The 13,205-nt window shown below is 29.9% G+C and overlaps 1 protein-coding gene across 2 annotated transcripts in view; it reads left to right on the forward strand.

Annotated features, from left to right (window-relative positions):
* Nucleotides 1-356: 356 nt before the first annotated feature.
* LOC132939658 (uncharacterized) overlaps nt 357-13,205 on the forward strand; it is a 31,294-nt gene continuing 18,445 nt past the window's right edge. For both annotated transcript variants that reach the window (XM_061006943.1, XM_061006944.1), the window contains exons 1-2: nt 357-628; nt 10,012-10,139. In XM_061006943.1, coding sequence (XP_060862926.1) covers nt 10,023-10,139 — 117 coding nt within the window. In that variant the 5' untranslated portion in view covers nt 357-628; nt 10,012-10,022. The remainder of the gene's footprint in view (nt 629-10,011; nt 10,140-13,205) is intronic.

The following is a 13,205-nucleotide window of genomic DNA, read 5'->3' on the forward strand; positions in this document are numbered from 1 at the left end:
AGAGTGGAGGAAAAGTAGGAAAAAATGCAAGCCGTCATATTATTATTAAGCATACTATATAGGTACCTATAGTACCTACCTACTTCCGGTTTACCGTTTCGAAAACGCGTCAAAGTTAAACACGAAACGCTCAACCCCGAAAACGAAATTAACGAATCCTTATAATATCCTACGCGTTGATGGACACGCAATTATTGCCATCACAATATTCTTCTGTACCTGTACAATATTATGTATCACGTGGCCCCTCTCCTAGGCAATTGTCTTCGTCGTCGTCGGCGGCGGTGGCGGCGGCGGCGGCAACTCTGCGGCGGCCGATCCAGAGGATATATACCTACAGTTCATCCGTCCGTCCGTCCACAGAACACGCTACCAGTGCTGGTTGAGTAGTTGGTCCGATAAACCTATGATTTTTGTACGGCATCATTGACGGCGGAACTTAAAAAAAATATAATAATATATTCATCTATTGCAGTCGGTGTATTATTATAATATAATATTATATTATATTATTATACACGCCCGAGAAGAGCGATCGACCTGTACAGTAGTCAGTTTTCCGCGGGATAGATTCGTTTGTTTTTCCGCGGGCAAGCCGGACTCGCACAATACACTCGTCTCTTCACACGTAAGTGTTTATTTCGTATTATTATTATTATTATTTTATATAAAACCGCTGCATGACGTAGTACATATACTTACTTCGGCTATATCACACACGGTGTGTTTGCGTTTATCGGGTATTTCGATATTCTGATCGGCAGATCATCTCACTTGGGTATATTATTTTTTATTTTTTTTTATAACTTTTTCAATCTACCGTCGTCTGTGATATTATATAGTTGAATCTTAATAGTGGTGCGTAAAAATGTAACTATAGACAAAGATAAAGAAATAAAGATCATTCCTAATAATAATTGTTCAATGACTACCTATACTTTTATAGTTTTGTAAGTATATTACCCCGCAATAAACAAATGTACTCTTAAAACTTGCAAAATTTAATATTTATTAAAATATTCTAAAAACTAAAATACAAATCATAATCATATTGTAATACCGCACAGGTATTATATATTATATATTTATATAATATACTATATTGTATAAATCAAACATAACTGTCGAAATCTAATGTTTACTCAGGTAAAATAAAATTAATAATCTTAGGATTTATTTCTAAGTTGTCAAGTTATAATATTGTATACGTTTGTATAATATATATCCAATATCCATAATATATTATGTATAATATTGTCGATTTAGTTTTTTAAATTCAAAAATTATTTTCTGTTGTAAATTCTATTGCCTTATATACAAAGGATATAATTAATGTCGTCACTGAATACAAAACGTGATCAATTTAACTGGGTACCAGAGGTACCTATATAATAATATGTAACTGACCGTTCGATTAGGAAAATTGAATACCAGACAAACACTTTTGTTTGGATTTATATGGGCACGTAAAATAAACAAAATTGAACTAGGTCGAAGTTCTATATCAATAGAGCCTATTAAAATCAGATATTTATCTGAAAGTATACGTAAGAATCGTTAGCATATTCTAGGTATACTATTGATATTATATTATATTATACCGTCACAACATTTTTGTTTCTAAAATTAAATTTGACCGAGTTTTACTTGTTTACTTCCGTTAGTTTAAATACACACAATGTTTCTGTTTTACCGATGCAGTGAGAAAACCTTACCATTACGAGTAGACATAAGTCGTCGTGGACCGCTAGAGCCACTAATTGATTGTATCAGTTGCAATAATTACTGTTCACAGCTATTGTCTTTGTACAAATGTTTACAGTGCCGATTAAGTATGTTAATAAACGAAATTTAAACTCGTTGTTCAAGACGACTGGCGATCGAAATAGATCGCATTACCCGTAAAAAATATACTATAGGTAATAATATTATACAAAATAATATTTATTGTATTCAAAATGTGCAGACCTGATGAATGTTTATACGAACGTGTATGTATATACTTACTATTATTATTCGAATTAATATGATATCAGGAGTGGTCAGGTATTCCAAGCGTAACAATAATCTCAATCAAATGATTCATACATGTCAAATTTCCATCACAACATAATATTATTATATTATTAACGTGTTTCTTTTGTCCGTCAAACTGCATGATCTGTTCACATAACGGAAACGGATTCGATTAAATTATTATAGTGTGTTATTATAATGTGTGAAAACGTACTACCTAGGTATAGGTACACGCGTCTTATATATACGCGAATACACGATTACTTAAAAATGTCACACATTTTATAGGTATTTTTCTCTATTATTAATGTTCTAAGATGATTACACCTTTGTGGTTCTCCCATGATTTCGAAAGTATCTGAGTTAATTTTTTCGGCAGACACACTTCGAGTCATTAATACAATTTATGTTTAGAGTGTTACGGTTACACTTATATTATACCTAGACAATGTAGCAAACATGGTTTCATGAAAAATTGGATATCGACTATCGTATAGGGTACTATCCTACCTATATATTATATTAGTTTACATCGAAAAAAATGTATTAACTTCAAAACATGGTTTATAATTGTCGATTCGATAAATATTGTATTTGCCTATTTAAAGTTATAACTTAACGTAAGTAGTGTTATTTAGTTTTTAAAGAATATTAAATTATTAACTATACTGAAAAGATTATAAATACAATATTAAAATATCATATTATCTTAATGAAATTTTCTACATACCTACCTAATAATTTTAACGAATAGCTATAATATATTCTATACATGATAAACTAAATATAAAATATAATACATATATGTAATATTAGCATCATATTGTGTAGGATAATAGATTATCATATGTTCGAATTAACAATGAGGCTGTCCATAATACTTCATACATATTATAAGATACATATACAAGCATATAACATATAAGTATATTCTACAAAACTGTATTATTCTGGGTGGTCTACAAACGATCTAGAAATATATGTCAAGAATAACTTAAACGGCAAAATATATTTGATAAGTGGCGTGCATCTAATTTGTACACTTTCGGAATAACCATTTGTAATATTATATTTTAATCCAACTGAAGACAGAACAAAAAATGAGCGACTTATCCAGGAAAAGTAGTAAGGTTGTAGGTAACTAACCAATTCAGATTTAATCAATTTATAAACTAAAATTATATTCATCTTCAATACATATATAATATATATATTATATTAGTATGTTACTAAACATGTCGAAAAATTCATCTAAAATACATAGAATAGATATCAAAGACGCGATGTAAAGAAACATAAAAATCAGACTAATGTCTGGTTATTATGACAATTATTATTAGAATAATTCATAAATATTAATGGAGTTCAATTTTTCGACTAAAATAACATACTCATTGAGGCGTTGACTATGGAAGACACTTTAATAATTATATAATACTATATAATATAATACTATAATACTATATAGGTATAAGAACCAATTTTTTTTTTAAATCGTTGTACAAATGGTGTGAAATTATTATTGGGCGTTATAGTACTATAAAATATAAATCATTCAACCGAAAGAAAACGTAAAAATGTTTATTAACATTTATCGTTGTTGTTTGTTGTAATAATTACACCAGATTCGAATTGGCTGTTTTTGAATAGATAATATAAAAAACCAACGTAAGAAATAAAAAGTGTCACACTTATTTTATTATTTTTTAATATTAGGTACAAAAATGTACATCACTGTTGAAAAACGAAATTCCTATATAATAAATAGTACAATTATATAGGTATATATTTATATAGTAATATAAATACACTCACACATAAATATATTTATTTTACAACAAACAATAGGTTTAGAGCCTATTTGTCAGGAAATATCTAGATTGACAGAAATATGTTACGCGTTGACATTCGTCTATATGAATAATACGATCCGGTCGTATTACATTTTTACCCTCCCGAAGTTATTTACTCTCGAATTAGACGATTATTAAAACAAATACGAACATTTTCAGTTATATAATATGGGTCACTCGCCTGACTCCTACCAGCTATATACCTGTATCCTGTATGTCAGGAATATGTCTAGTATATACCTTTATCAGGACCTTTTTATGGTTAAATGTTAAAATCCAAAAAATAATTACCTTTTTTTTATTATTACTCTGGAGGAATAAACTAATCCCCCCAACCCAACCCGACCGCGAGAATTGAACATAACCCGTGCACTGTTTTAGAAGACTGGGAGATTTATGCCCCTTATTATACTATATAGACAATATTAATATAATAATAATTATTGTTATAATTCACCGAATGAATACACTAATACTATACAATTTACGTATATACCTATAATCTGTAACTAAAACCAATAATATTACGGTCTGTCTATAATATATAGGTACCTTCACAGTTTTATCATCATACCTATAATTTCAAAACCATTCGAACTCATATCCGCATGCACGTGAAACCGTAATAATATAATAACGGCACGTAAACTTCCATCGCAAAACCGACGAAACTGACGCACGTCCATTATAAAGTTAATTCCTCCGTTCATTTTTTGCGTTACCTCGCGGTAGGTATGTTTTGACAATAATATATATTAATATATAGTGTATTATAATAATAACAATAATAATATTATTATGCCGACCGCAGCAGAACCACGTATAGGTAATGAAATCGCGGTCATCGGCAACTCCGAAGTATCATATTATTATAGCCGACGACTCCACACGGTTCTGCACACTAATATTCGGTATAATAACATAGGTACACTAAAATTGTATGTAGGTACTACCTAGGTACAACAATAATTAACATCATACGCATCACCTGAATAAATTATAACCACACGTGATGTACCATCGTCGTTTTGCGCGCCTAATCGTTTGGAAAACGTCACGCGTGGATGGTTTTACTTTGCTCGAGAGTTATAAATTATAATATAACGACACCGGTGGACTGAGAGTGATATATTTACTATACCTACATACGGATAAAGTAACATTTATTTATTTCAATATACTTTTATCATATTAAGCAGTAGTGGTTTTTGGAATATTTTCTAGGAGGGGGTGGAGGAGGAGTCTCCTGATATTATGTTATATTAAAAATAATGTTTACCCGTTATTCGTAATTTATTAATTTAATTTTAATTAACGTACACTGACGAAAAAAATATATTATTTTTTTAACTCACATGACTGTACTATGTTTTATTTAATCTATTCAACAAAAAATAATACCACAGAATACAAATTATATACATTATTGTTGTACCAATACTTTGATAACTATAATATTACCAAAGTAATTTATTATTATTACTATACCCTATTAATTATAATTTATATAAAAATAATATAACATGTACGCAGGACATCTCACCGTAACCATCCGTTTCCAAAGTTTATTTTTTCTAAGCAAGTGTTCATTTAGACTTGAATATAATATATATACTACTACAACCTACTACTAAGCTACTGTCGCCTGTTTTATTCAAAATTAATAAGTGTAATATTTTGAAATTGTTATATTTTATCTACGCAAAACATTATAATAAAAAATTGGATAAATATAAAAGCTCAGGCATCGTTAAATTGTATATAATTATAATAATTGCTATAGATTTACTGAAAAACGATAGAAATGGAAGTGAGGAACGTATATGTAAATTAAGTAAGTACTTTACGCGTGTGGTGAAGGAATATTGTATATCATATTTTTTTCGTGTGAAAATGTAATATTTCGACGACGTGTAGACCGCGATGATGTATTAATTTCAGCGGCTGCAGCATCGTCTACCACCCGACCTTTATCCTATAATATTATATTATTATTATATTACAAATTATGATAAAATTCTGTTTTACAATTTTAAGCAGTACCGACTACCTACTTAAGACTCAATAAAATTATTTCTATAGCGCAGTAGTGCAGTACTGCTCGTGAATATTAGGAAAGCTCAGGGACAATGATGTGATCGTTGAATTTTACATAATATTATTATTTAGTATAAGATTTACTTAAAACCCAGAAAAACCCAAAGTGTGAACCTATGGGTAAATTTAGTAGGTATTCTCAGGGCCGGATTGGTTAGGCGAGCTACAGAGACAATCTTGGTGGGCCGGTCGTGTGAGTGTGAGTGAAAATAAATTCATGTTCAAAATACGATTTGTCACTAATAAGCTCGTAATAATTATAGACGTAATTTTGGTCCACTGAATATGTAAATGGGCCGCTTAGAAGTGAAAATCTCGATGGGCCGATACATACCACTCCGGCTCTGGATGTCCTACGTGCGTGGTGCAAGAAGAATTGCAATATTATTTTGCGTACGAAAAAAAAATAGTCGCGTAATATTTCGTCGACGTGTTGACCGCGATGATGTAGCGACTTCTCGACATATCATATCATATTATAACAATAATATTATAATACATCGCTAAGTATGATCAATTAAAAAATTACGTTTTAAAATCTCAAGCAGGGCCCGCCAAATAAAATTATTCCGATGGCGCAAGACTGGCTGATGTGTGGACAGTAGACGCGGTGTGATTTTCGGGAGGAAACGATGCTATATAATTCGCCGTTAATCGCAATAGTATTATTATTATTACTATATAGCGTGTGTGCGATCGTTTGTGTTGATAATAATAACGACGATAAAATTATTATTATTATTCAGCGACGGAATCGCGCGTGCGGCGCCGCCGGGTAAATAATATTATTATCATTAGGTAGGTACGAAAAACGATCGGCCGCGCGACCTACCCGACGATGCGCGCCGCCGCCGCCGCCGTTCGGCGACCCTGACCTATGCGTGACGGACGGCCGTGTCCCTCGGGTCTCGTGTCACTCGCGGCTCAAACGAATACCAGGGTCCCATCCGCGCCGCGTTCGTTTCGCGAATTATTTGTGCAAAATACGCAGCAGCGGCGGAGCGTTCATATTATGCAAACAAAATATTATAATAATATTATGTATTTTAGTTAACATCACACGGTGTGGAGAAACGGCCTCGAAAATGTCACATGTCCGAGACGCAATAATTATTATGTTAAAAAAAAAAACAGTTGTTGGAGGTTTGTGTTTACAGACCGACTCTATTGCAGTGGCATAATTGTTACGGTGAATGGCGCGTATTGTGTATCGTATTGTTAACTACATAATAATATATCCTCACTAGTGCGTCTCAAGTTAAAAACGAACCCGATAAATAATGAAATCAAGAAAATATAATATTATTGTTCAATAGCACAAAAATAATAATCAGTGTGATTGCAGCCGTACAAAAATAATGGTACACAATAAATTATATTTTGCAAGTGGCGTTTTCCTGACGGTTGTTTAAAAATTAACTCAAGTTATTGATTGAAATATGTTAGGTCAATATCAATACCTACTTGCATTTTGTTGCTCGTATGAAATCCTCCGCATCAATCAGACTAGTTAATAAAATTTAGAAATGTTTTTGGTGTGTACCAGAAATAAGTAATAACCAAACGTTTGTACCAATCCCTTCTCTAACCAATATCAAAAAATTATGTACTATTATAATATTTTATATCTATAGTCCGGTGTCCTGTTTTTATATATCATTGTAATTTATATGATAATTTTGATTTTAGTTTTGATACGTTACTTAAGTTAAAATATAATATTTTTAATTCATAATAATGTATACTAGCTGATGAACCCGGATTCGCCCGTTTGTATCTCGGTTTGAGTGTATCTCAGTATTACCGTACCACAGTTCACGGACAAATCGACGTCAGTTTACCTAGTTTTGTGAGATAGTTCGACCTAGATGGGCAACCGCAAGTCGCGGTTTGAATTTAGCACTTGGTATATTTTTAACGTAGTTTATACTACATACTTATACACTCTACATATTTCGTCTGATATCTCTAAAAACAATCTCTGAAATTTTCGTAAAAATCAATCGAGTAGTTTTTGAGTATATAAGCTACAAACATACATTTGGTTTTAAGATATAGTTTCTTTAATCGAGGCCAAGTAAACTTGACGATTTGATGCCATGATATTGTACCTGATCTGCCCGAGTAACCATCAACCATTTATAATCAAAAAAAAATTTATACTCATTTCTACAATTACTATTATAATTTGCAACCATTTATAAACAAAAAAAAGCTACGATTTCCACCGTGAATTTCAAAATTCTTGTCCGAGGACCTCTTTAAAATGTGAATTTTGAAAACCATTCTTAGTGGGTCTTTACGTCATAAAATGAAATTACTGAACAAATTTCATACTCATATAGCTTCGGTGGTTCCGGATAGGTGATGATGATTATTGATGAATCAGTCAATCTCAATCTGCAGGACAAATTATTGTATATAATATATATAGATATATTATATATAAATACTGTATTAATAGGGTGTCGCTTAGATATAAATTAATATTAGTTAATCCATCATATTTTAGTTTATCAAAAAATCTGTTTTTACCAACATGGCAACATGTTTTTGTGTCTAGAAATTTTAATATAACTATCGTAATTTATAATACGCGCGTGTTTAACAGAAAATTATTGAAAACAACTAAAAATAAAATTATTTGACAGATTCTGCAAACTTTTTTGTGCGCACTCGGACTACCCTAACCCCTGCACTCACATGTCACAAATTTCAACTATATTATTATAAAATACTATTTGCAGTTATTATAAACTAAAAAAAACCTCCGCCCACGAATTTCCTCTAAACAAAAACAAAAAAACAATAATAACAATAAATGCGACCGCGACATTACCGTATTATATTTAGGCACAATACATGTGGCCGTCGCTGTGGCAAATCGTTGGCGAAAATTTTCTCTACCATAACACCGCAACTTCGAGTGATTCACGCGACCGCGTTGTAAATTATTGTACCATATTATTATATTAACGTTTATTGCCACGTCTTGATATACCTATACTATGCTGATCGTCACACTGAATTGTGATCTGAATTCACGGGTATACATAACGGGAAACAGTGGAAATGACAAACGGACGTATAAAACGTCGCTAAAATAATATAATAATATATTATTATAATACATGAGTTTTAATATTTTGCGATCGTCGTGCCTGAAATAATAATATGTGTGTTGTATATTGGAAAAATCGAACGTCTTTTCGTAAAAGATTGCGGGTTATTAATAATTGTTATAGTAATGCAGCAGTCTATATACTGTACTATAGGGAAAAAGGAGTATATAATCCCATTATAATATTAGTTAAAAATATTTGAAAATGATTTTGTTTTTCATCATCACATTTATTAAATATATCACTTTATCGTATATATGCTAATATATTATACAACAACAGCATCATTCACAGTAAATATTGTAATACCAATTCGCGCAACGATAATACGATAAAATCGAATTTGCATAGGAACTTTTAAACTTAGGATACCCTGTGGGCGAGTTTAAAGGGGTCGATGGGAGGTAGACTATGCCGCTTCCCCCTAGTTTCCCAATCGTCGTTGTTCTGCAATTATAAAACAATTAAAACTTTATTCCACCGTTTGTTCATTGCTCGTTCGCGATACATACACTCTACGCCGCAGTAGATGATAAAGTAGATAGATAGGTACCTAGAGAGCTATTCTCTCACAACTAAATGCCCGCAAATATTTTAATTACTAAATTAACACGAGTAAATTGAATCATGTGCAGAGAAGATAATCGTCGCTTGTATAAAAAAATAAAATAAATATTACGGTATTTAAAATTAAAACAAATATCGTAGTTTTTACAGTTACAAGAGCGACGAGATATCTGCACGCTCTACACAATTACAAAATATACGTTTAGTTTGGAGTGCGCAGTATCAGTAAATTAATTATTTTTCAACTCGTTGTGATCTTTATATACTGCGAGAGTTCAAACAATAGTGCGCTTACAACGAATTATTATGAGATAATACACGCGAATAACAATTAATGGTTTTTATTTGTTTTCCAGATTATACCATCATGGAGTACATGAACGTGTTCCGGATTGTTGCGCTTATTAGCGCTCTATGCATAAACGGGAACTTGGCGTTCACATCCGGCGACGATAAGTTCATAAAAAAATACGCCATGATGAAGGTATGACATGCTTATCACGTGTATATATATGTAATATTATCGCATGTACTTACATTATATTACATATTATGTGTCTTATTGTAAAATATTTAAATATAACATATTATAGGATTGGAACAGTATGGTGGTAAATATAAAACAAAACGGTTACTTTCACAGTCCACATATAATATATTAAACGAGCAATTATTATTATTATTACATGGCTCGACGAATAATAACAATATTATTATTTTTTTTATTTTAAGTATTTCACACGTGTGACATACTGACATTTACACAATGACTGCGTACACCGTATAAACAACTGTATTTGCTGTGAATAGTGTATGGTTGTCTGCTTAAAACGTCAAATTAAATAGTACCTAAATTAAAAGAAATAATTACCGAATACTACTATAAGCCTTTGACGTTTTAAAATATAAATTAAATACCTATATTGTCCGTTTATTAGTACATGGCAATCCAATTTTATAAACGATCGTTAAAATTCCATAGCTCTAATAACCATTTATTCCAGTGTTCTCTGTTATAGTAAATTAATTTATAAAAAAAAAGTTAATATACATTCTATACCATTGTATAAATTAATAATTATTTATTACTGAAACCCATAACGTATATTCATTTTATATTTGTATGTAATATACTAATGTAATATTATAATGTTAATAAATATTATAACTATTATACCCCAAAGTATAAAATAAATTAATATTTTCCGACTAGTAAATTATTATTATTATTATTATTATTACAGTTTTGAGTGAGGTAGAATACATTTTATATTATTTATGCTTCTTTTTTAATAACATAAACGATAAATATGCCGGGATAAATAATTATAAAATGCTTTACCGAGTAATTGTTTTGCGTTCAATAAAGATTTTCATTTTTTAAATTGTTCAATATAGTCATTATAACCGGTCTATTGGCTATTCAGCTATTGTATATAATATCAAAGTACTTATAATAACAGTAAATAATGGCAATAGATGTTTTTCGCGGTATATGTCACATACTCCTTCATGCAGCTATATTATTATATTATATTTTATTGGTATTCAATTAATTATTGTACACCGATAATACAAATATACAATTTAAAAATACTTGCAATTTTTTTTTTTCAAAACTATATGGTTATACCATTCGAGTTTTTAAATTTCAATACAATGGTAATATATTTGTTGCAATGAATCTAACATTTGAATAATTTAATGTGCTTACTTTTTAGTGATTCTTTGTTATTGTTTGTGGGGAAATCCGTATACTTGTACAAGTAGTTAATACTTGTCTTATTGAAAACTCAATACATTCGTCAAAACGCCTGCAGTTAGGTACTTAAATACCAAAAATTAAAAATAAGAATTCACACTCGCCGACACCCGCCTTATACAGTTATATACCTACTACATTACTTCGCACAGGCAATATACCATAATAATTATATAGAGGTATTAACGAATTAACGTACACGAATGCATTTTCATTACATATAGTATAGGTAATATAGGCAGTACATTTAAACGGACCAAAAGAACCCTATATAGATGAATATAATATTATTTATGAAGATTCTTCTTTTTTTCTAAAATATAATACCGTGTAAACCGTTTTAAATCGTTGAAAATCCATCGTGCGGTTACAAGCGTGAAATAATCTACATTTCGGATTCGGACAACGCCCAGAACATTTAAGCGCCTATAATTATCTAAATATATATTATTTATATAATGATAAACATATAGGTGCATGATTATATACTCGATGAGAGCGGAAAGTGTGCGGGCCGACCTTCTCATTCGGGGTTTTAAATATTTCAATTTTGTTAAATACAAATAAACTATCAATATAATGTACCTACAGGAGTTCTAGCCATACGCTGATAAATCGGTATAGAATAAATTATTAAAATGCATTATATGTGACAATTTTTCCTCCAAATTTAAGTTGCATATTGCAATATAATATAATATAATTAATATTACCTTCAAAATAGAACAACTTCTGTAACTCAAAAACAGAGTTAGTACCTATACCCATAATAAACATGTCCACCGCCAGTGTTGTGCAAAGATAACTAAAAAATTATCTAGATAAGATAACAGATAATTCATTGAATATTTATCTAGATAAGATAATAGATAATACTTAAAATATTTATCTAGATAATAGATAAAAGATAACCACATTTATCTAGATAAAAAACAGATAATTGAAAAAAACTTACATAATTTAAAGCTTGCATTTGTAAAATGGCAATTTCGTTATAAATGAAATAATATAAAGTTTGTTCTCTTTTTTCTATTATTTGCACTTTTCTCTAATATTTTCTAAGTACATTTAGGATGCAAACTTAGGCTAATAATCACTGTAATCAAAGCCTTTGAATTAAAAAAATAATAATAATAAAGTATAAGATTATGATTTATTTTACTATTGGAGACACAAAATAAGTAAAATCTGCTTTTTTTTGTTTATTACTTAATACCTAACTATAATTTATAAAAACAAAACATAATCACTTTATAGTAAAACTTTTTCTTTTTAAAAGTATTTTATTTATAATCATTAATCAGTTAATAATACCTTATATTAAAATTCAAAATGATAACTAAACAATAACTGAATAAAAATTATCATGTTAATAATTAAAAAAATAGTTAAATTTTTCAAAATAGTCGACGTGTAAATATTTACAATTATTATAACTTGAAAATAAAATCGAATAAAAATAGCAAAACAAACTTAGAAAATTTATTTCTCACAAAAAAAATTATCTAGATAATTTTTCTCAGATAACTATTTTATTTATCTAGATAAGATAAAAAGATAGTGTATATTTATTTTATCTAGATAAGATAAAAAGATAAATATTTTTATCTAGATAACTTATCTAGATAAAATTATCTAGATAATGCACAACACTGTCCACCGCAGAAGAGTGTGTAAACTTGACATTTCGTTATCGTTCTCTTTCAAAACACGTAGTTAGAAAAAGTAACTAGGTATAATATACAGATCTACCATAATATTAATAGTGAATTAGGGATTTTTGAGTTA

The sequence above is a fragment of the Metopolophium dirhodum genome, chromosome 2 (genome assembly GCF_019925205.1).
Source record: "Metopolophium dirhodum isolate CAU chromosome 2, ASM1992520v1, whole genome shotgun sequence".
Taxonomy (NCBI): Eukaryota; Metazoa; Arthropoda; class Insecta; order Hemiptera; family Aphididae; genus Metopolophium; species Metopolophium dirhodum.